General features: G+C 35.2%; 1 protein-coding gene across 4 annotated transcripts in view; it reads left to right on the top strand.

Moving 5' to 3' along the window:
* Window positions 1-25,263, top strand: part of LOC111150650 (centrosomal protein 350) — a 156,158-nt gene that overhangs the window by 12,903 nt on the left and 117,992 nt on the right. For 3 of the 4 annotated variants that reach the window (XM_022508136.1, XM_022508137.1, XM_022508139.1), the window contains exons 2-6: window positions 12,322-12,407; window positions 13,559-13,605; window positions 15,501-15,612; window positions 16,846-17,005; window positions 20,835-21,448. In XM_022508136.1, coding sequence (XP_022363844.1) covers window positions 12,335-12,407; window positions 13,559-13,605; window positions 15,501-15,612; window positions 16,846-17,005; window positions 20,835-21,448 — 1,006 coding nt within the window. In that variant the 5' untranslated portion in view covers window positions 12,322-12,334. The remainder of the gene's footprint in view (window positions 1-12,321; window positions 12,408-13,558; window positions 13,606-15,500; window positions 15,613-16,845; window positions 17,006-20,834; window positions 21,449-25,263) is intronic. The other variant, XM_022508138.1, reaches the window with a different exon arrangement.

Raw genomic sequence — 25,263 nt, forward strand, 5'->3', positions numbered from 1 at the left:
TGCCGTTTAGAAAGGAGGGTGGAATAGAATGCTTCATCTGTAGACAAATGTGAGGAAATCCTGTCCTTTCCTGTGAGTTTAATAACAGTCAAGACATGTAGGTTAAATGAGCATTCTCTAAAGAAGTTAAAGTGCATTGAAGTTAATGGAACAGAGGTTCTGGAGAGGATAGAATTGAGGTGAGAAAGCCAAGTGCCTTCTAATGAAGTTATGTGAGAGGACAGGGGATAATGTTATAAATGGTGGTTGAGTTTGCATATTCAAAGAGGCATCATGTGAATGCTCATTAGAGGCTTTCAGAGGTTTGAGAGAGAGAAAGATCTAGATTTAATTTCCAGATCTGTCGCTGAATGACCTTGGACTGTTTCCATGGTCTGTCTGATACTGTTTCTTCATCAGTAAAATAGATATATAAATACTTCTCTTTCACACTTTAAAAACTTTATATAAAAAAACTCACTTCTTTTTAAAAGCATTAGCAAGAAAAAGAAAAACAGAAAAAGGTATGGAGCAGAAGATATGCCCTTCCCTTGGTAGGGAGAGAGAATTTTTGGTTTTCTGGAATTCAGTGTTTAGTGTTTTTATAAACAAAAAAGAAAATGTTAAAGGTCCCCAAAAGCTCATGGCTGTTTTGTTACACACACCCCACTGAGAAAAAGAGCATCAGGAAAAGAGCAGAAGAGGACAAGAGAAACCCCAGAGTGGAGCCAGGTCCACATGGGGGCAGTTTCTCTGTGCAGTATGTTCTTAGGGTCACAGAGAGCAAAAGGCTCTCTTTTTTTGCTAGAAAAGGAGTGGGAAGAAATGGGAGGAGGGAAAAGGGTAAATAAGGGGTTTTAATGCATAGGGGAAATGGTGGGGGAGTGGTGCGTTGTGCACTTTTATCCTACCCTGTGGTGAGAGTATGTAAGGGAAGGGGGGACAGAGAAGAATAAAGATTTCCAGTTGCATTGAACAGAGATTTAGGTAAAGGGGTGGAGTAAAAGGCAAATAAGGGAGAGGATTGTGGGTTGTGATGGAGACTGAAAATAAGATGTGGAAAACAATACAGTACTTGGCCCACACAGAAGGAACACAGAAAATGGTAGGTATGATTATTAACTATTAGCTGCCTTCATGGTTACCCCCCCCCCCCCCCCCCCCCCCCGCCCCACAATGTTGGGCTCAATCCCAGGGCCCATGACCTGAGCTGAAGGCAGAGGGTTAACCAACTAAACCACCCAGGTGTCCTGCACTGTTACCTTTTTAGAGCCCTTATCATTTTACACACACACACACACACACACACACACAGAGCATTCATTCATTCATTAATTCAGTAAACATTCCTTGAGCACTTAATGCTCATTCACAATGTCGTGACACACATGAACAAATAGTATACAATGTGGTAAAGTTAATAAAGTTTCAAATATCACATGTCTATCAGTCTTTCCACAAGTTTGTATGGTCCTTAAGGACTACATCTTATTTACCTTTCCATCAACACAGACCTTCCACGAACAGAAAAACAAATGGCAATGTTGAAAGCTGTTATGATCTCAACTTAAACAGAAAAGAATAGAGGAATCAAAGGCAACAGTGAAAGGACAAACGGGAGGGACTGGGATAAATCAACAGAAGTAACAAGAAACATAATCACAGAAGCAGAAGAGATGGTTTAAAAAGCCAGGCTGGAAAATACCCCTAAGAAAGGAAAAGGAGGGCATCTGGGTTGCTCAGTCGGTTGAGCATCTGCCTTTGGCTCAGGATGTCTGGCTCCTTGCTCAGTAGGGATCCTGCTTCTCCCTCTGCCTGCTGCGCCTTCTGCTTGTGCTCTTCTCTCTGACAAACAAATAAATAAAATCTTAAAAAAAAAAAAGTTAACAGAATGCTATTAGGGAAACAGATGAAGTAGTAATTCAGTTAAGGAACGGTTGGGGAAAGATTTATGATAGATGGCATTAACATTTGGACTTGAAGGTTATTATTGCTAGAGAAAATTTAGGAAAAGAAGATAGGGAGGTAATGAAAATTTCTGCATGTTTAGGGAATGCACTCTAGCTGTGTCTTTTTTTTTTTTTTTTTTTTTTTTAATTTTTTTTTTTTTTTTAGGGGGGGGGAGGGAGGGAGGGGGGGAAGGACAGAAAGAGTGGCAGGCAGAGGCAGAGGGAGAAGCAGGCTCCCCGCCGAGCAAGGAGCCCGATGTGGGACTCGATCCCAGGACGCTAGGATCATGACCCGAGCCGAAGGCAGCTGCTTAACCAACTGAGCCACCCAGGCGTCCCTAGCTGTGTCTTTTTTTAAAGATTTTATTTATTTATTTGACAGACAGAGATCACAAGTAGGCAGAGAGGCAGGCAGAGAGAGAGCAGGGAAGCAGGCTCCCCGCTGAGCAGAGAACCCGATGTGGGGCTCAATCCCAGGACCCTGGAATCATGACCCGAGCAGAAAGCAGAGGCTTTAACCCACTGAGCCACCCAGGCGCCCCTAGCTATGTCTTTTTGACAAGAATAAGTAGTATACAGTGAAGATAGCAAGGGGGTTAAGACTGTAAGCTAAGGTGGAGGATCCCAAGTTCCATCATGCTAAGGAATTTGGAATTTTAGCCCATAGGTGATAGTCACTGAAGAGCTATAAAAGCAGAATTGCTAGATTCTGTTTTCAGAAAGATAATTGTGGATAATCTATATGGAGAATAGATTAGGAACAGAATAATTTAGGAAGCTTTTACCACAATTTAGGCTAAAGAAATGCTCTGAACAGAGGTCAGGGGAAGAGAGAGAAAGGAAGAGAGGAATTAGAAATATCCTGAAAAAATTTTTTTTTCAACAGCTTTATGGAGGCCTATTTTATGAGAGAAATATCTTAAGGATAGTACTGACTTGGTAACTCAATAAATGCTGGTGAGGAGAGGCAGAAATGGCAAAGATAAACTGGGTGCATGATAACCCCATTTGCTAAGAGAAGACTTAGGAGGAGAGATTTTGAAGATAGACAATAATGAATTTGGTTCTAAACTTGATAAATTCGAAGTGGCAGTAGGATTTGGAGGTGGACTATCTAATAGACTGAAAACTTGGGTCCACAATTCAGAGAAAGACCTAGGATAGAAATAGGTTTGAAACCACGAAAGTGTGTGACATTGCCTGGGAAGAAGGAGCTAGGAAAGAAGAAGACTAAGAATGGAACCTTTGGAAATGTTACTGTTGATGAATTGGGCAAAAGTAGAGAAGCCATCAGTTAAGGAAAAAAAAAAATCAAGTGTGACTGATCCCAAAAGTAGCGAGTATTTCAAGATGGAAGCTTAAAACCACAAATGTAATAGAGTTATAATACCCAGCTGGAAAATATACAAAGGTATATTTCCTGGATTTTCTGGACAGATGGACTATATATGTATACATATAGTCTTATGTATATAATGTTTAAACTTAGTTTTAAGACCTTCATAAAAGAAACTTATAAATCAGGAAAAGTAATTTTTCAGACTTTAGAAAATAATGGACCTTTTGGCACACCTGGGTGGCTCAGTTGGTTGAGCATCGGACTCTTGATTTCAGCTCAGGTCATGATCCCAGAGTTGTGAGATCAAGCCCTGCAGGTTCCACACTGCGTGTGGAGCCTGCTTGAGATGCTCTCAGTCTCCCTGTGCCCCACCTTCCCAGCTCATGCTGTCTCTCTGGGGAGGGGGGGGGGAGAGAAAAAGCAAGTATAGAAAGTATGGACTTTTTAGTTGAAGGACTGTTTATAAGAAAATGAATTTGAAGAAAAAAGGGAAATTTTCTTAGTAGATTTAAAAAAATGTTTTCTGGTGACCTGAGATAACCCTCTCTCAAAAGAATTGTCATAGAAATTTTCTGTATTTTCTTTCTCTTTTTTTAAACAATGTATTTAATGTATTTTTTCTATAGTATTTTTTTTTTTTTAAAGATTTTATTTATTCACCTGACAGAGAGATCACAAGCAGGCAGAGAGGCAGGCAGAGAGAGAGGAGGAAGCAGGCTCCCCGCTGAGCAGAGAGCCCGACGCGGGGCTCGATCCCAGGACTCTGGGATTATGACCAGAGCTGAAGGCAGAGGCCTAACCCACTGAGCCACCCAGGTGCCCCTCTATAGTATATTTGAAATATATTTCACATGTATTTCTCTTAACTTATTTCCTCTATATGAGTTAAAGGCTGAAATGAATGATTTCATGGAATCCTCTTTTTAATTTTAGGATTTTGTCCCTTTTCTCCTTAAATAAAGAGAAATAAAAGGAAGTTTGTTATAAGACTGCAGAGAGGTCTCAAGGAATGCAGGAGCAAAAAATGAGGTAGTGATATTATGGGAACTACAAAATGGCTAAGAACAAGGCCACTTTTTCCTTTTTTTGGGAATCTACATGATCTCTCATTTGTTTTTCTTTGATCTCCATCTTGCTTTTTATCATGATTTTTCAGCTTGACTCCTCACAGCTCATTGACTCAGTTGCTTAACATTCCATTCTAAAATTCTTCGATCTCTTCTTGCCAGGGACTGGATAGGCCATTCTTGAGTTCGTTCTTCACTGTTCTTCAGTCAGCGATAGGGGCAGTGAGGGGTTGTGGATGGGAATGGGGGTGCTTGTTCTTCAGAGAGGGGCTGTATTTGGGCAGACACAGTCATTGACATCTGTAATACATTCATACACAGTTTCATTTAATCTTTTTGGGAACATTATATGTATATATTTAGTTGCCACACAATGTTACATTAGTTTCAGGTATACAACATAGTGTTTTAAAGATACACTTTGAGATAATTTGTTTTGTGCTGAATAGGAAGGATTGCCATTTGTATTTTGGAAAATGTTCAGAGTGCAAGGAGGATGTACATGATAAGCATTGAGTTTGGGATAGTGGTTATTACTTCTGGATGGGGGGAGATGGAGATTAGGGGACTTCAGCCAAATTTCAGTAGTTTATTTCTTCAACTGAGAGATGAGTACATAGATGTATATTATTATTTCTTATACCTTTTTTGTATGCCTTAACTATAGTATCTTAAAACACAGTAAAGAAGAAAGTGTAATTTGTGGATGATTGATAGTCATTTAAATTTGGACTTTCACAGATAACAAGTCTTAGAAAATAAAGCAATCTGACATGCTGTTGCAAGTTTATTAACCCTTTTGTGAATGTCATAGTTATTGACAGTATGGTTTTTAGCTATATTAATACAATTCATAAAATAACTTCTAAAATGTCAGCTTAATGAGATGATCTAGTCTAACTCTCAGAAGCATTTATAAGAAAACCATGGCTCTCTGCCATTGTAGAAGTGGAGGGTTGTCACAGACTTATTACTAGATAACAGAACACTTAACTTTTACGAACATGGTATGCTGAGGCCTCCTAATGCAAAATAGTCTCTGTCCCTTCTTTTTCTTCATACCAAATATATAATAGACATATCCTAATTAATATGGTGTCTTTAAGGATATACTCCCAAGAAGCTTTAACAGATCTCCCCCATTGAATCAATGTTTCCTTTTGTGATAATTGTACATGTTTTATGGTATTGTCCAGATTATTATATTTCTCAGTTATATTATGTATATGTTTACCCCACCTACTTGATTACTGAACTTCTTTGAGAATGTCATGAAGGCCATGACATCTCTCTCTGGGAAAATATACATAGGTGATAACATACAGTAATTTTAGAGAGTTTATAAATTCCTTGAATTTCACTCGTGGATCCCTAGGTTAAGAATACTTACACTGGATTGTGAGGTTGGAGAGTCAGTCAGGGACATTTCATCTTCTTTTTTTTTTTTTTTTTTTTAAAGATTTTATTTTTTTTTTTTACAGAGAGAGAGATTACAAGTAGATGGAGAGGCAGGCAGAGAGAGAGAGAGAGAGAGGGAAGCAGGCTCCCTGCTGAGCAGAGAGCCCAATGCGGGACTCGATCCCAGGACCCTGAGATCATGACCTGAGCCGAAGGCAGCGGCTTAACCCACTGAGCCACCCAGGCGCCCCTCATCTTCTTTTCTATAACACACGATACTTTGCACAAGTAGATACTCAAAAAATGTTAGCATGGGGGCGCCTGGGTGGCTCAGTGGGTTAAAGCCTCTGCCTTTGGCTCTGGTCATGATCTCAGGGTCCTGGGATCCAGCCCCGCATTGGGCTCTCCGCTCAGTGGGGAACCTGCTTCCTCCTCTCTCTGCCTGCCTCTCTGTCTACTTGTGATCTCTGTCAAATAAATAAATAAATCTTTAAAAAAAAATGTTAGCATGAGGTGATTGATATGCAAGTTTATTTTCCCTATTCTTAGTCTTTTTTTTCCCTAAGTATTTATTTATTTGAGAGAGAGAGAGAGCACATGTGAGCAAGCACAAGCAGGGGGAGTGGCAGAGGGAGAAGCAGGCTCCCTGCTGAGCAGGAAACCTGATTTGGGATGCAGGATTTGATTCTTGGACCGTGGGATCATGACCTGAGCTGAAGGCAGACACTTAACCAACTGAGCCACCCAGGCGCCCCTCCCTATTCTTAGTCTTAACAAAGATTATTACACTGGATTAAAAAGTTCTATTTTCTGTATCCAGGATACGTCTAAAATAAAGTGTCCCAGAAAGCATAGAATGGAAAGGATACAGCAGGTATAATAGAATAAAGCAATACTTGCTTTTTATTAATAGCATACAAAATAGAATTGAATACTAAAGTATAGTTCTCTACAGACAATGATTGTCATTTTTTATTCAAGAAATATAAAACCCACATGACAATATAACAACCATGAACCTTTATGTACTAAATAATCCTATCAAGCTATGTAAACATTAATTTAAGAAATACGAAGAGAAGGAGACAAAAAGTAGTCATGGTAGTTTTTTGTCTGCCTTTCTTAATTCTTGAGAGATTAGGCAAAGAGAATGCACAAATATCCAATAAAGCCAAAATTCCCATATGGCTATAGAATAAAGTTGTCATGTTGCCTATTAAAACATTTAACTGGGAAGGTAAGTTTCATTATTTCCCAGTAAATGATCTTGAATAAGTTTAATCTGTTTGATTTAGTCATCTCAAAGTGGTTAGAAAAGGCATTTTATAGATTGAGATTTATACTTTAAAGATAGTAAGAGTTTTGACAGATTAGATTCTTCTTTCTATGAGGAGATTTTTTTCGGTGTACTTTTTCCTTAATTTTTCTATTTTTAGAGAAAATGGTGATTTTTACATATATATTCTTATATAAAGATAAAAATATAAAGAACTGGGGGCACCTGGGTGGCTCAGTGGGTTAAAGCCTCTGCCTTTGGCTCAGGTCATGATCTCAGGGTCCTGGGATAGAGCCCCATATCGGGCTCCCTGCTCACTGGGGAGTCTGCTTTCTCCTCTCTCTCTCTCTGCCTGCCTCTCTGCCTACTTGTGATCTCTTGTTTGTCAAGTAAATAAATAATATCTTTAAAAAAACCATAAAGAACTGTCCTACTTAAATAGATTCTATTTATAACAGAATTCTATTCTATTCTGTTCTTCCTGTCTGAATTATCTTTTCATGTCCTTTGCCCATCTACCTACCATGATCATCATGTTTTTCTTACCAATTTGATGAGTTCTTTACATTATGAACATAATACCTTTGTCACATTTGATAAAATAATTTTCTCCAATCACTGTTAACAAAGGCAGTTCAGTATGTTGTATATTAAAGAACCCTAGATTAATAGATTCTATTAATAATACTTCTTAGGTATAGGATAACCTGGGATTTTGAAAGATAAGATATTGTAAAACTGACATTCATGAGATTGGGCATATTATAGAAGTGAATTATAATTATAAACCCAAATCAGGCATGTTATTGGAAAATACTTTTAATTGCTGTATTATGTACATTGAAAAAGCATGTAAATGTACAGCTTGATGGAAGTCTCATAAACTGAACACACTGATGTAATCAGCACCCATATTAACAAACAATATTATCAGTACCTCAAAGGCCCTTCCTTGCTCCAATTCTAGTCACCACCCTCCTGCCCAAACTGTATGTAACCACTATTCTAACACCATAGATTACTTTTGCCTGTTTGATACTTTATAGAATGGAATTATGCAGCATGTATACTTGTTTCTGGCATTCTTCACCTAACATATTTGGAGCATGTAGTTCTAATTCATCCTCATATTAAATGGTGAATATACTATAATTTATAAGATGAAATTTTACATAAATGTCACACTCCTAATAATTGAGTCATTTGCATTTGATGATGATTAACCGTTAAGAAGGTTTTTATTTTGAAGTAGATATAAATGCATTTCTTATCAGCACTGGCCCCAGAATATAGAGATTATGGACATATATGCGATTTTTGGTATATTTCTCCTCATTGGGAAATTGAGAATTACTATATATTTTAGCATTTATTTTAGTTTCAAAGCAAAGAGAGTTTTGCTCAAAACTTTTGCCAAATGGTTGACAAATTATTTAGTAAATATGGAATAGCTCATGTTTGTTATTTTGATAGTTCACTAGGCCAAATTATCTTTATGAGAAGGAAAGTAAAATGAGTTAATTTTTTGAGCTATGTGGGCATCACTGTTGGAAGTTTTTATGGTTGGAAAAATTTTAAACTATTGGCATATATGTTGATTTTAATTTTCTATCATTTGTATCTTTCTAAAACTTAGATTGACATTTCTTAGAGACATATTGTATAATTTATGATAAATTTTATTTTTAGAACATTTTTGAAGTTTTTTTAAAAGAAATTTTATTTTATTTTATTTTAAAGATTTTATTTATTTGAGAGAGAGGGAATAAGAGAGAGAGAACATGAGAGTGGAGAGGTCAGAGGGAGAGCAAACTCCCCGCAAGCAATGAACTCGATGCAGGACTTGATCCGGGACTCCAGGATCATGACCTGAGCTGAAGGCAATTGCTTAACCAACTGAGCCACCCAGGTGCCCTAAAAGAAATTTTAAAATGATTATTTACTGTGGGTGAAACTAACTCCCCTAAAAATTAATTATGCCTTCAGTTTTATGTGTTTGTATTTTAGTAGGTAGGTTTTTCTTTAAATTTCTTTAAATTTTCTTTAAATTTAAATTTAAACTTTAACTTTAAATTTGAATTTCTTTAAATTTTCTTTAAATTTGAATTTCTTTAAATTTTCTTTAAATTTCTTTAAATTTTTTCTTTTAATTTGCATTTTAGTAGGTAGGTTTTTCTTTAAAATTTTCTTTAATTTTCTTTAAATTTAAATTAAATTTCTTTAGTAGGTAGGTTTTTCTTTAAATTTAAATTTTCTTTAAATTTCTTTTAAAATTTTCTTTAAATTTAAAATTAAATTTTCTTTAAATCTTTAAAAAAGATTTTATTTATCTTAGAGAGAGAAAGAGAGAGAGCACAAGCATGCGGGGAAGCAGAGGGAGAGGGAAAGAGAGAGTCTCAAGCAGACTCCATGCTGAGCACATAGCCTAACATGGGGCTTGATTCCATGACCCTGAGATCATGACCCCCACCAAAAACAAGTCAGTGGCTTAACCGACTGAGCCACCCAGATGCCCCATCTTTTCCTTAAATTTAAATTAGGTTCTTTAATATACAACATACTGAACTGCCTTTGAAAACAGTGGTTGAAGAAAATTATTTTTATCAAATGTGACAAAGATCATATATTCATAATGTAAAGAACTCATCAAATTGATAAGAAAAACATGATGATCCTGGTAGATAGATGGGCAAAGGACATGAAAAGATAATTCACACATGAAGAACTAAGATTGAGATTTATGGCAGAGATCTGTCCTAGCAGATCTATCCTAGCAGTTTATTGAATTCAAATTAAAACAACCATTTTCTTCCTACTAAATGAGCAAAGGTAAATAGAATAGATATAATGCTCAATATTAAAAGAGGTTAATGAAACTGGTAGGCTCATTGTAAATAAGAACAGTTGTAAATTATAAATTGGAAAACAGTTTAACATTGGATCTCAAGAGCAGCGTGTTCTTCACATTCTTTAGTTCATTTTTGTGTAGATCTTGTTTGTAGGATCCCCTGTTTTTTGTAGATCCCCTTTGTAGATCCTGTTCTAGATAAATAAGCAAAAATTCACAGATACAAATATGTTCATTTCAGTGTTACTTGTAATAGAGAAAATAAGGCAGGATATTGTACTGGTAATCTGTTGCTGTGTAACTCCAGAGAATAAGCAATGCCTTTTGTGACCTACACTTAAAAGTCACATATTGACACTTCCATGACATTTGAGTTGTTAAAAGTGTATCCCTAAGACCAGCTTACACTTAATGGAAGAAAAATTAACGTCTACTTGAAGAAAGGAGTATCATAGAATTTATGAATATATTTAAAAACATCTAGCAGTAGGACACAAAAATAAAAATTTTTTATTCTTTACACAAATTAGAGTAAAAAAAAGAAAATTAGGAAAAAGAAACTATGCAAAATAGCTTAATGATCATTTTAAGATTTGGGGACTAGGGATGAGTTTCCTTGCCTGTATTTTCCAAACTTTCAGTGTTTTGTGAGTTTTATAACAGAATAATTCTATATTCATAGGAAAAAATGACTATTACCAAGCTCTCTAGTCAGCATAAGCAGATGATCTTTCTCTTTGAGTCATGATATAATTTTTTCTTTTTTTTTTTTTGTGATAGAATACACAACATAAAATGTACCACCTTAACCATTTTCAGTGTATAATTTAGTGGTATTAAATAATTTATAGCATTCAAAACCACAATGAGATACCACCCCACACCAGTCAGAATGGCTAAAATTAACAAGTCAGGAAATGACAGATGCTGGCGAGGATGCAGAGAAAGGGGAACCCTCCTACACTGTTGGTGGGAATGCAAGCTGGTGCAACCACTCTGGAAAACAGCATGGAGGTTCCTCAAAAAGTTGAAAATAGAGCTACCCTATGACCCAGCAATTGCACTACTGGGGGGTATTTACCCTAAAGATACAAACATAGTGATCCGAAGGGCACGTGAACCTGAATGTTTATAGCAGCAATGTCCACAATAGCCAAAGTATGGAAAGAACCTAGATGTCCATCGACAGATGAATGGATAAAGAAGATGTGGTATATATGCACAGTGGATTACTATGCAGCCATCAAAAGAAATGAAATCTTGCCATTTGCAACGACGTGGATGGATCTAGAGGGTATTATGCTTAGCGAAATAAGTCAATCGGAGAAAGACAACTATCATATGATCTTCCTGATATGAGGAAGTGGAGATGAAATGTGGGGGGTTTGAGAGGTAGGAAAAGAATAAATGGAACAAGATGGGATAGGGAGGGAGACAAACCATAATAGACTCTTAATGTTACAAAACAAACTGAGGAGGGCGGGGAGGGGGGGAGGGAGAGGGTGGTGGGGTTATGAACATTGGGGAGAGTATGTGCTATGGTGAGTGCTGTGAAGTGTGTAAACCTGGTGATTCACAGACCTGTACCCCTAGGGCTAATAATACATTATATGTTTATAAAGAAAATTATAGCATTGTGCAACCATCATCACCATCCGTCTTGGATCACTTTCTGTCTTGTAAAACTGAATTCTGTACCCATTAAGCAATAGCTCCCTGTTCCCCCCCCTTCCCCAGCTCTTGGCAACCACTGTGTTTTTTCCCTATGATTTTGACTACTCTAGGTGTCTTATAGAAGTGGAATGATGTAGTATTCGGCTTTGTAACTGGTTTGTCTCAGTTAGTTGATGTCTCAAGTTCACCTGTATTATAGTATATGGCAAAATTTTCCACTTAATGCTGAATAATGTTCCATTGTATGTATATACCACATTTTATGTACCTTTTCATCTGTTGGTGGACAGTTTTGTTGCTTTCACTTTTTGACTGTTGTGAACAATGCTGCTATGAACATGGATGTACAAATGTCTATTTGAGACCCTGTTTTCATTTGTTTTGTGCTGGATCATGTGGTTAATTCTATTTTTAATTTTTTGAGGAACTGCCATACTGTTTTCCATAGAGCCTGTATCATTTTACCTTCCAACCAACAGTGCACAAGAGTTACAGTTTCTCCACATCAACATTTGTTATTTTCTGTTGTTGTTTTGTTTCTTTGTTTGTTTTTGGGTATCCTAGTTGGTGTGAGGTGGTCATGATAGACTTCTTAATGATTTAGTTTTCCAAGGAAAAATAAAGTTAGTAGATTATAAGGGACTCTAGAAGGCATAAAGATAACTTGTAGAGTTGATAATAATTTAGATAAATCTTTTTCTGACTTCCATGAAAGTTAAGGTAAATGAGAGTATTTTCTTTACTAATACCATAATATTGATGTTTAATGAATGCTGATGCTATGATTGTAGGTAAAGTGGCAGGATGAGGAGCAGCAAATCAAAAGAGGTGCCTTTACCAAATCCAAGGAACTCTCAAAGCAAGGATACTGTTCAAGGTATGATTTATTTTCTTTAAACTTTAGAACTTAATGCCTGCCTTTGATTTATAAAGTGGATAATTTTTTAGGTTCAGTTTGCTTTAAATATGCAAGGTACCTCACCTTCAGAGGTGTCCTATGACAAACTTATAAAGGAAAACATAAAAAAGAACCAGTATATATAGAATTAGTTTTACACAGTTTCTTGGAAATTCTGATTAATGTCAACAAATGTTGTAATATAGCTCCTACTACGGTTTTAGACTGTGAAGATAAGAAAAGAAAAATCACAGATAAGAAAAGGGAAAGTCTCATTGAACTATTTTTTTTTTTAATGATGCATCAAGGGTTACTTTAATTAGGACATGATATATTTTGAGGTGCATTGACAAACTAGAGTATATCTGGAGGAAGATTATTGGGTTTATGAGGGATCTGGAAGTCATGTCACATGAGGAACATTTGGAGGGAATGAAATTGTTTATCCTAGAGAAAGATGATTTAAGGGAACTAGGTGGCCTTGTACTATTTGAAGGGCTCTTATCTGAAAGACTCGATTTTACCTTTGTTTCTATTGGTAGATTGAGGTCTGGAGTAGTTTTTAATCTCTTAAACATCATGACTGTGAAATACACTACAATACAAAATTTCGTGTTTAGGTCACTGGGGTAAATTGAGGATACTGCCTGTTGTTGGAGTTGTCTGATGGGGCTGTGAATGGGGATGTTGTCCTAAGAATTAATAGGATCAGTGTCTAATACAACTCTAAATCATATACTAGGAAGCTTAGCTTTATAGAATGGGAAAATTACCTTTTTTTTTTTTAAAGATATTTATTTATTTGACACAGAGAGAGATCACAAGTAGGCAGAGAGGCAGGCAGAGAGAAAAGTGGAAGCAGGCTCCCCGCTGAGCAGAGAGCCTGATGCAGGGCTGGATCCCAGGACCCAGAGATCATGACCTGAGCCGAAGGCCGAGGCCCAACCCCCTGAGGCACCCAGGCGCCCAAGTACCATGTTTTGGTTCAATATAATAAAGCATTTGCTGAGAAATAGTTCTGCTTAATAAAATGGTTCTCATAATTTTGAGTGCATTTAGGAGCTTACTGAAATGCAGATTTTGAGGACCACTTTAGAGATTCTGATTCAGTAAATATCATTGTTTCCCAGCAGATAGAACCACATCGTGGGACGCACTTTCTCAGACTAAGGCTGCTGTAAGTAGTTAGAGTTTCCATTTATTTCTTTCTGGTTTAAAATTGATTTCCTGTTAAAATTGAATAGATTAAGTTTTTTTCTGTAGTACTTTTTCATAGGAAAATAAAGAATTTAGTAAGAAGTTTAGTACCATTTATTACAAAATGAACATTAAGGATGACTATTAAATAGGACAGGGATAATCAAGACACTACTTCAGGTGTCAGGAACATTAATACTATGGCATATAAATATTAAAGTGATTTGTACTATTTATTTTCCTTTAATGACTTTGTTCATTTGGCTTATTGAAATGAAGATTTAAAACAAAATGAATTTGGGAATGTGGGGTTATGTCTGTGTAGAAAGCTCAGAATCAGAGAGGAAATGAAAGGAACAGCTTCTTTAATGGACTAGGAGTGACCTCTTTTGTGGCAATGGCAGACTGCTTTCTCTCAATACAGCTGAAGAATCACTATGGGTAACCTGCTTTCTTTTGTGTTCTGTCCAGTCTTGTCTGGAGTTTAGGCATCCAAATTTGGCAAGTGATACATAGTCTCTTTCAATTAGCAATAATCGCGCCTCGGATAAACCTCATTGGCTACAATACTGCCACTGCGCAAAGCTGATACATAGTCTCTTTGAGGGGAGATTCTTTCCTTTTTCTTTTCATTTTCATTTGCTCTCTAGAAAAATTACTCTCCTAATATCTCCTTTCTTGTTTCCTTTTTTTCCTACCTGAATTTGAGTCACCTATTTCTTTACGTTATGAATATGGTATTTTCTGCCCCCTAATCTTTTGAACTGGTATGAAAATGGATCTGGAAAAGGTATCAAAACCTAGATTTGGTCATAATGTAGGGTCAAATGCACATTATATATATTCTCTCTCTCTTCTACATGAGCATTATGTATCTACAATGTAGGAATAGTTTTTATCCCCAGTTTAATTTAGAGTTAACCTAATTTGGAGCTGAACTGTTAATTTTCATTTTTCAAAACTATTGTGTTTTTAGAAATTATTTTTAAGGATGATAAGGGGGCTTATAATATAAATGGGAGAAAAAGCCTGATACAGATTATGAAGATTTATTTCATCTTTTGAGTACATTGTACCACAAAAATCTGAGAGAAGATAAATTAGAATTTTATACAAAGTGTTTATCTCTATGTGGTGGGATTTTGACGATTTTAATTTCATTTTTTATGCCTTTTCTCTGTTTTCCAAGTTTTCTCTTATAAGCATATAATTAGGGAAAAATGCTTTATTAAATAATTTAAGAACATTGGTGGTTTTATCAGAAATTCACTTACACTGTAAAGTGTATGGAAACCTGAGTTTTTTATCTTACTAATTTTATCTTTATTGTGAAACTTATAGGCATAAGACTGTTATGCCTATAATATAAACTGTTCGAACAGTTCTAAATTTTAGTCCACAGGATATATAGCATAATGATATGTGACCTATAATGTCAGAAAATGTACTGCTTGCTTAAAAAAAAAAATCATCAATAAAAAAAAAGGTCAAAAAGACAAATGAAACTTTTTGATACTCTTCAGAATCTTTTTGATTTTCTTGTCCAAATTTGGGCAGCATTGTACCACTTCTTACTATAGGTGAAGTAGCAAGTAATGAAAAAAATTAATATTGAAAAAAGGCATTCCTGAGTTGTTTTGACTTTGGAGAAAAGTACTGGACAATATAATTTAAATAACTGTAAATTGGGGCGCCTGGCTGACACAATCAGTAGAGCATGCAACTCTTGATCTCAGGGTCATGAGTTCAAGCCCCACATTGGGCATAGAGTTTACATTTAAAAAAGTAAAAAATAAAAAATTAACTATGTAAATAAATAGTAGCTGGTTTATTTACAGAATTAACCTCTTTGTTGTGATGGTGTTTAAACTTTAGCTGAGACACATTGAAAACAAATTAGAAGTAACCCCTACAAGTACAGCTGTGTTTGATTCTGTCATGGATACCAAGAAATCTGCAAGTGCTACCCGAAAAATAAGTAGAAAAGGTATGTATAAAGTTACTTGCAAAGATACAAATATAGATATTAATTTTGTTTCAGTTTAATTTCTTTATATAGTCCCTCATATTTGCTAGCTCTTTAATCAGAGATGATACCTCATCAACATTTAGGTTTTTTGTCTTTGGTACTGAGTAGTCATGAAGCAATCTCATGTTCAGTGACTGTAGATGATGTTTTCACATCTTTCTTTTTTTAAGATTTTTAAGTTTATTTAGAGAGTGAGAATGAGCAGGGGGAGGGGCAGAAGCAGAGGGAGAGAATCTTAAGCACGGAGCCCATTATGGGGCTCGATCTCACAACCCTGAGATCGTGACCTGAGCTGAAATCAAGACTCGGATGCTTAACTGACTAAACCACCCAGGTGCCCCATGTTTTCACCATCTTTTCTTTTTTTCTTTTTTTTTTTTTTTTTAAAGATTTTATTTATTTGACAAAGAGTGAGACAGTGAGAGAGGGAACACAAGCGGGGCAGAGGGGGGCAGTGAGAGAGGGAGAGGCAGGCTTCCCGCTGAGCAGGGAGCCTGATATGGGGCTCGATCCCAGGACTATGGGAACATGACCCGAGCTGAAGGCACACTCTCAACGACTGAGCCAACCAGGTGCCCCTTCACCATCTTTTCATCAGCGACTTTAGCATTACTACACCACCTTTGACAGTGACTTTTCATTGGTTTTTAGTGATGAGAATTTGATTTTAAGTGTTTGAAATTATATATGTCTTTAAATTCACAGATCTATCAACGTTGAGATTTAGTTGACTTAGTGAATTTTACATATTTTAGGGAGTTTTAAATCATAATTGGAATATCTAACAGATACTGTCATAAATTGACAAAATGCAAATACTTTCTTTGATTACCTGTCATGTATGTAATTTTGTAGTTCCTTAATTAGTGGTCTAAAACCTAGAGGTTAGTACTAAAGTACAACTAATTTTTTTTTAACCTGTGAATCTGGTGCATTGTACTTGATAATTCTTTTTTTTAAGTGAGTGTCAACCTTTAACAAAAAATAATTTTGTATTTGGAGTTTTTCATTGTTTGTTCAGAATAGTTTTTTCTTTATAGATTGAGTAAATAATTTAACCTGAATGTTTCCTATCTACTTATATAATATCCAACTAAAGATGCCAGAAATGATAGATAACCTGTTATTTTCACAAATACTAGTCAAATTCAGAGGCAGTCGTATGTTCTTACAGATTTTCTTTTTCTTCAGATGGTAGATACCTGGATGATTCTTGGGCTAATGCTCCAACTTCTAAATCTTCTAAATCACGAAAAGAGAAATCTCGGAGTCCTCTCAGAGTTACCACCTTGGAGAGTAATGTAAAGAAAAATAACCGTGTGGAGTTTCGTGAACCTTTGGTTTCTTACAGGTTAGTGATTAAAAACAAATTATTAAATAGGATTAGCCTGTAATATTTACAAAAGGATTATGGTTTCTTTTCTGAGTTTTTCATAGCACTCTGGCTCTAATATTACTACCTTTTTCATTTTCCAAAAAGATAAAGCAAAAATGTTTTATATTCTGAAATACTAACTTTCTACTCTTTCACAGATTGAATATTTGGGGGGAAGAAGTAGTGGCTCAGGCGACCACCATTGTAATATATATGTTTCCTGTAGACAGATTATTCAGTCTCTGGAAGTACAGATTTTTTTTTCTTAATTTCTCAGATTAGGTGTTGTGCATAATGAACTTTTTATAGCTTAGTTTTCTTCTTTTTTTTTTGTTTTGGTAGCATTAATCAGTTACCTAAAATTTCTTTCCTAGTGAGAATGTGAGTTGTTTTATTGTTTCACTTTGTTGTTTGTGGCTCCCGTCAGCAACTTATTGTCAGATGTTCAGGATTGATGTATGAATTTTGATAGTATGGATAATATCAAATGATGTGTATTTTTGTTAGCTGATGATTTAGAATTTTCAGTAGATAAAATGATAGAATTTTATATTTGAGAAGCATTTTACTAATGTTATAAAATATGTGGTAATGCTCTCAGTATAGCAAATAATATTAAGTAATAAACACTGGACCTTATATTTCTTTGCTTCATTTATTAACATTTTTAGTGTTATAAAATATCAGTCAGTAAGTCGAGTATCATGGTGGTGCTAGATACTACTGGGTATATATTTGTACTCTAAATTTGAGATAAAGAATTGGGGAGATGGAGGTAGATCATGAGTTCATAATATCAGTATTTGATTTGATATAATTTTGAAATATCTAGGTGAAAATATTCAGTAGGCATATGAAAATTTGAGCAGGAATGTGTGTGGAAAGGTCAGGGCTGGGAATTTGGGAGTTTTGGAAAATTTTCACTGGTGTTAAAGTGATAAAAATGGTGAAGAGACAGAGAAGGCCAGGGAATTAATCTGGGTAAAAGTTCATAGTTTAGTAAAAGGAGAAAGAAAAGAAAAAAATGTGAAAAATAATCAGAGTTTAGAAGTCTTTAACCACACAAATATTAAGCAACTTGCCTAGAAACATCACCATCAGAATTGAAACTATAAATTACTCTTGATTCATATTCTGGTATTCTTCCTGCAAAGGATACTACTTGATATTTAAAATTTTGTAAACTATATATCTTTTAGGATTTAAAGAAATACCTGTAGGATAGCTGTGAAGGACACATCCTTCATCTGGCTGACTCTATCACTTAAAACTCATTGTTAGCACCTGTATGAAGCATTGCTGGATCTGTTTTTATCCCATTCCATTCCCACAGCCTATTTAAATCCTTCCTGTGTGCTCTTGTAATACTATATAACTTCCTCTGTTAAAGCATTTTCATGCTGCATTATATTTTGATTCCATTATATTAGCTTATGTAAAGCTGTAAATCTGTCTTAATCTTAAAACATTAACTTAATGCCTGTCTTTTATTAAGTATTCCATAATTATTTTTCCTAATACTTATGAAAATTTTCATACTTACAGAAAAGTTGAAAGAATTGTGTAATAAACACTCTTATATGGATTCAGTAAATATTTAATGAATGAGTTAATGAAAAACTGTGAAATTACTTTTTTTTTGATGGTTCAGGATCAATTCTTCCCTTTTTAAGATTGTTACATGATATGTAAACTACCTTTTTGTGCTTTATTTTATTCTTTACATGTGCTAATTTTATACCTAAATCATTTTAACTATGAATTATTATGGTCTGGTAAAGGTAGTGCAAATAACTGAATTTAGTCTTGATCTCTAGTGGAAGCTACAGGAGTCAGTTCTCAGCCCCCATCTTGTTTAATAATCAGCCATTCAGAACAGGGTCTAATGGTTTTTGGGTCACGGATTCCAATGAGAATTTGATGAAAACTGTAGACTATCTCCTTAGAAAAATGCACATACTCACAGATTCACAATAGATGTAATTATCATATTACACTATAACAGAATTATGGCTTTAAGAATTATTGTGATATTTAGAGTTTTATGCCTTTACATGAAACATCTAGATCAGTGGTATATAATAGAATTGTTAATGTTAGCCACACATATTTAATTTTTTTTTTTTTGGAAGACTTTATTGATTTATTTTACAGAGAGAGAGACAAACAGGGGGAGTGGGAGAGGGAGATGCAGGCTCCCTGCTGAGCAGGGAGCCCAATGCAGGGCTACGTCCTAGGACCCTGAGATCATGACCTAAGCTGAAGGTAGAGGCTTAACCCACTGAGCCACCCAGGTGCCCTCATATTTAGCTTTTTTAGTAGTCCCATACCTAGACATGAAGACGTTTTATATTCTTTTTCGGTTGTCATTCTAAGTCTTTAGAATCTAGTATGTAATTTACATTCTAGCATATCTCCCATTTGGGCTATTCACATTTCAAGTGCTCACACATATGGCTGATATCTACTCTTTCAGACATTGCAGATCCAGATTGTTATTTTCAATTTTATAATTCTCTTGGGTATTTTTTCATAAATCATGTGCTCTTCTTACTGCTGAGACTTGTCTTCATTAACTTCCCTTTTAATAAACTGTTTCTGTTTCTAAAATATAACTTATTAGAATGATCATATAAATAAAATATAAATAAATAAGTACAAATAAATAGAATAAAATAAAAATAACCTCTGAAGGAAGACTTCTGCTGATGTTTTTATAAGTAGAGAATATGGACTTTGTGATATGTACTTTGGCAATGCTGAGTTTTTGCTTATTTTACAATTCCTAGATGTGCTTTACATAGTTTGAAGCTACCAAAAAAGTGTTCTGTTGTTCAGAGACGCTTCACTTTACTAACTACATTTATTTGGAGGAAAATATTTATTATACCTCCACTTTACTTCTGCTTGCAATCTGTTTGTTAATTTGGTACATCATTTAGAAGTGACAAATACAAAATTTGAGACATTTTTTCCCTGTATTTAAGATTTCATAGAGAAAAAAATAGAGTCCATAGAGAAATCAAATATACATTTTGGTAACAGATGTCCATTGTATCCAAAGTCAAATTGTAATCCTATTTTCTTACTTTTTTTTTTTTCAAAGATTTTATCTATTTATCTGACAGAGATCACAGGTAGGCAGAGAGGCAGGCAGAGAGAGAGGGGGAAACAGGATCTCCGCTGAACAGAGAGCCCGATGCGGGGCTCGATCCCAGGACCATGGGATTATGACCTGTGCCGAAGGCAGAGGCTTTAACTCACTGAGCCACCCAGGCGCCCCTGTAATCCTGTTTTCTGGGATTTCTTTTTTCTTTTTTTTTTTTTTTTTAAAGATTTTATTTATTTATTTATTTGAAAGACTGAGATCACAAGTAGGCAGAGAGGCAGGCAGAGAGAGAGGGGGAAGTAGGCTCCCCGCTGAGCAGAGAGCCTGATACGGGGCTCGATCCTAGGTCCCTGAGATCACCACCCGAGCCGAAGGCAGAGGCTTCAACCCACTGAGCCACCCAGGTGCCCCTTTTCTGGGATTTCTTAAGGGAATCTCTCCATACATCTTTTGGGTATTTCTTAGTTTATAATATGGAAAGTAATGATTTAGGTTATTTGCCATCTAACTTGATAGCGGGGCATTAAACATTGAGTCTTAATATTAGTAATGGTTATTTTGTTATTGAACCTACTGGAATTCCAAAGCTTTTTTCAGGTCTCTAATACTAGCTTAGAGTTCTCCCTTCAGTTTGTATGACTGGTGGAGTTTGGTTTTTGAAATCTTTATTCAAAACTGATTATTTTTTAATAATAGGGAAATCCATGGTACAACTTCCAGTATAAATCCTAGCCTTCTAGAGTCAAAGCATGTATATTGTGTGGATGTTAATGAAGAAAAGCCTGAGAACAGGAATCGGCTGGTGTGCAATCGAGAAGAGCGGAATATACATTGCTATGATTTTGAGAGCTCCGAGTCATCTGTCATCAATGATACAGTGGTTAGGTTTTTAAATGATCGACCAGCAGTTGATGCACTGCAAAATTCTGAATGTTTGATTAAGATGGCAGCTCCTCTGAGAACTGAGGAAGAAAATCCTACTAGAACAAAAGGAAATGAGAAGGCTTCTGTAAGTAACATGGGCCATGATGTTGATCCAAAAGTGTTACGGATAACTGACTCTTCTCCGTCCTCTACTAGTACTTCTAATTCCCAAAGGTTAGATATCCTAAAGCAGCGACAACATGATGTCAAATTGGAAAAACTCAAGGAGCGAATTAGAAAACAGTGGGAACAGTCAGAAGAAACAAATGGCCGTGGCCAGAATCTGGGTCATATTGACCATCCAGTAATGGTTGTTAATGTTGATAACTCAGTGACAGCAAAAGTCAGGAAAGTGGCAACAGCACCGCCTGCTCCAACATACAAAGGTTTGTAATCATTGTGTCTTTCTGTCTTCTTGCCTTCTTGTCTCCCGTTCTCCCTAGGATATATTTGAGTAGAGAGGATTGTCCTTAGAACAGTGTGTGATTCTCAAATCAAATGCTTAAGAAATCAATTCAAGGTACAGGTTAAAAATGCAGATTCCTGGATGCTACGCGGACCTGAATCAGAATTTCTGGGTATAGAGTTCAGAACTGGAATTTTTAACGAGTCCATCAGGAGATTCTTACAGGTTAAGAACCCCGATCTGAACAGTTAATAAGTTGAACAGAAGAGAAAATAAGAATTAGTACCATTTTCAGAGAACTGGAAGTATATTACTCTTATTCTGCCATTATATTTGGATTGCTGTTAGGGATTCCTTCAAAAGCAAATATTTAAAAGATAATTTACTCAATTCCAGTTATATTTGGTTACAGAATATTTTGACACTGATATTTTGATCCTATTGTTGCTTTAAGCTTTGAGGTTTGACAATAACTGTTTTCCACCCATGTTTGAGAAATATTTAGATCAGATTTATACCTAAAAACTATTTTAAAAATAAGTCAGATTTATGCCAATATAGATAGATTTTCATTGAGTTTTTCCAAGAGAATTTCCAATGTTTTTCCAAGAGAATTTCTGATTTGTAGGCAACTGAAGTTTTTATAGATGGTGGTTTTAAGGAGTTTGAATTTTTATGTTTCTGAAATTATTTTCAGGGTTGTTCATGTAAAGTTTTTAATATAAGGAGTTGATTAATTGACTAGATTAGTCTCTGTTAGACTTTTGTCATTAAGACTTGTGCTATATTAGCCTTTCTTTTGTGGATACTTTTCATAGTTAAGTTCTTCTAGATAAGTGTATAAAGATGAAAATATTGTCAAGATTCATTTTTTCCTGTTAATTTTAAGTTGTTAACAAACTAGGACAGTTTTTGCTATAGTTAATTTTGTTTTGTATTTTTCTACCAAGTCCAGCTTTTCTCTGACCAGCTTGGCACTTCTTTATAGTCCTAAGGTGTTTTAGTCTTTTTCTCCGGAAGAAATTTTATAAGTACAGTTAGAGCAATTACCTGTTTATTTTATGTTGTTTATCACGTTTTGCTAGTGATATTCATTGTGAATTAGGTGAAAGATGGCAATTTGCATTTTATTCTTGCTAATTTGTGATAAAATTGTGAGCAGTTACTTTTAGAATACTGAAAACTTGCTGTTATCCAGGGTTGATCTAATGTATTGTTAATTAAATTATTTCATATCCTTCTAGTCATTCGTGTACCATGTAGTAGTTGTCCTCCCTTAACAGAGCAAATAGCTAATGGCGGTGTCAAAATGTTCTTGTTGGTTCTGAGGTAGTGATTATCCAGAACTTTTGCTATACTAATGTTAGATCCATTAAATGAAGATTGTACAGGTAAGGTGTGTTTATTCTAGAAATCAAAGTTCTGAAATTCCAAAAGTTATTCCACTTTGGGAAAGTTAAGATGGCCAACTTAAATCCATTTTATTTAATAATTTGTAAAAATGAAAAATAGAACAAAACAAAACACAGCCCTAAGAACTGGAGTGAAAATCTTAAAATCTTAATTTCCTTTGAGTTGGTAACTGGATTGCCCATATGCCTTTGACTTACTAATTTTACCTGTTAGTTTTTGTATTAAAATATTTTACAAATAGAATTTTTGGGGGGCTAATTTATGAAATGTAGCATACATTTAAGAAATCGTAACAGCATAGTTTCCAGTGTCCTGAGCAACGGATTTATTGCTGTGAATGAAATGAGAAATTATTTTTTGTCAACTTTTTGGCAGTGTAAACTAAAAGGATCTTAATATGCTGTATTCTAAATGACATTTCAATGTCATTTGTTCAAATACATAATAAATTCACTTGGTTCATAACTCAAAAGATGAAGAGGGTGTACCTTGAAAAGCTCTTGTGCTCCAACTACCTGGTTTCCGTTCTGGAGATTACTTGTGTTAACAATTTATATATCCTTCCAGAGATAATTTTTGCATACACAAACAGTGTGTGTGTGTGTGTGTTTATTTTCTTTTTTTTTTAGTACTGTTGTTAGTATACTAAGCCTGTTCTAAACCTTGGTTTTTCATGTATGTTTTTTCTTTCTTTAAAGACATAGAAAGTGTTCTACAGTTCTGCTTTAAAACTTGAGGTAGTGAACACAAACAGTGTTTATATGATTTTTTTTATATACTTAAGTTTTTTGCATACATTTTTCTTCCTGCTCTGAATGTCCATGAAGTTTAAGACCTTATATTGGTCATCCTTATTTTATTTCAGAGCCTAGTATAGTGTCTTGAACATAAATGCATAGTAACTCTTTTATTCTATTCAATAAATTCAGCTAGTAAGAAAAAAAGAGGACAAAGAATGGAAATATAGTAGTCCTCCCCATTCTTGGGGGGTACATTTTAAGACCTTCAGTGGATGCCTAAAATCAGACAGTACTGAAATGTATAAATACTACTTTTTTCCTATACATACATGCCTATGTTAAAGTTCAGTTTAGCAATTAGATACAGTAATATATTAACAACAATAACTAATCATAAAACAAAACAATTACAACAATACACTGTAATAAAAGTTGTATACTGTCCTGTCCCTTCTTTTGATGCTGTGAGGTTACAGCAGGCCTGTGTGAGGAGATGAAGTGAGTGACATGGGCGCTGTGACGTAGCATTAGGCTACTACTCTCGGCCTTCTGACAATGCAAGGGTCACCAGATCCTGCACCGTGGGTAACAGTGGGTAACGGAGACTGGAAAGACTCTGGAAAGTGGGAAACGGAGACTACAGAAAAAGAAACTATTGTAGATATTGAAAGCTTCTTCAAGTTAATTTATAAGTAAAGATGCAAATACAAAGAAAGGCTCCCATAGAGGTAAATGTTTTCTTAAGAGGAGAGATGAAAAAAAGCGTTGAATGTAGAGACATGAGTTGGGGGTATTAGTGATGAAAAGTTGAGAGAGAGATTGGCGTGGGATTGCCATATTTTTTTATTACAGACTGTCACTTGCAACAGACTGGACACTACATTTATAAACTTTTTCCTTGTATAGGCATGATCATGTTACCTTGCCACAAATGTCAGGTGAAATTAAGCTTATGCTATTGTGCCTAAAAGCTGAATAGATGAATTTCTATTAGACATGCAATCAATTTAGTACATTTTATTTAACACTTCTAGAGTGCTTTTACCAATTTCTGACCCCAGTCTAGTTATTTATACTGATTCAATTTTACAAATATTTATTAGCTGCCAGTTCCTTGGTAAGTTAAGCCCACCTGAAAACATAAATACTACTGTGGTTATCATCCATATTCATTATTGTATTATTTTCTAAAATAACATTCCAAGTTTAGTGTATTTCTTAAAGAGTAGAGATAAATTCAAAGTAGAAAATCAGAATATTAAACCCTAGGAAATAGCACATGTGTAATGTTTGTTGAGAAATTGAACAAACTGTTCAAGACCTGTTTTCCGTACTTTGGGTGTGTTTTGCTTGTGTAGATAGCAGCTTTTCTGTTTGTTCAGCCACAGGCAAAATCAGACATATAGTAGCAATTAATGCCTATCTTCAAAGAAAGAAGAATTAGTGTTATCTCTTTCTTAGTCCTGAGAAGAGTAGTTCTGTCTCTGAAGTCCATAATTTATGAATGGCATTCACTTATCATTTAATTTAGTGCTTCTCTATTTCTAATCTTTTTGAACAAATGTATATTGCTTCATCTCACTGAAGCTTGCTTTTTCTAAACAGTATTTGTCAGTACATTATGTGGCAGCTAATTATGAAT

This window comes from Enhydra lutris, unplaced genomic scaffold (assembly GCF_002288905.1).
Source record: "Enhydra lutris kenyoni isolate GAN:26980312 unplaced genomic scaffold, ASM228890v2 scaffoldscaffold24, whole genome shotgun sequence".
Classification (NCBI taxonomy): Eukaryota; Metazoa; Chordata; class Mammalia; order Carnivora; family Mustelidae; genus Enhydra; species Enhydra lutris.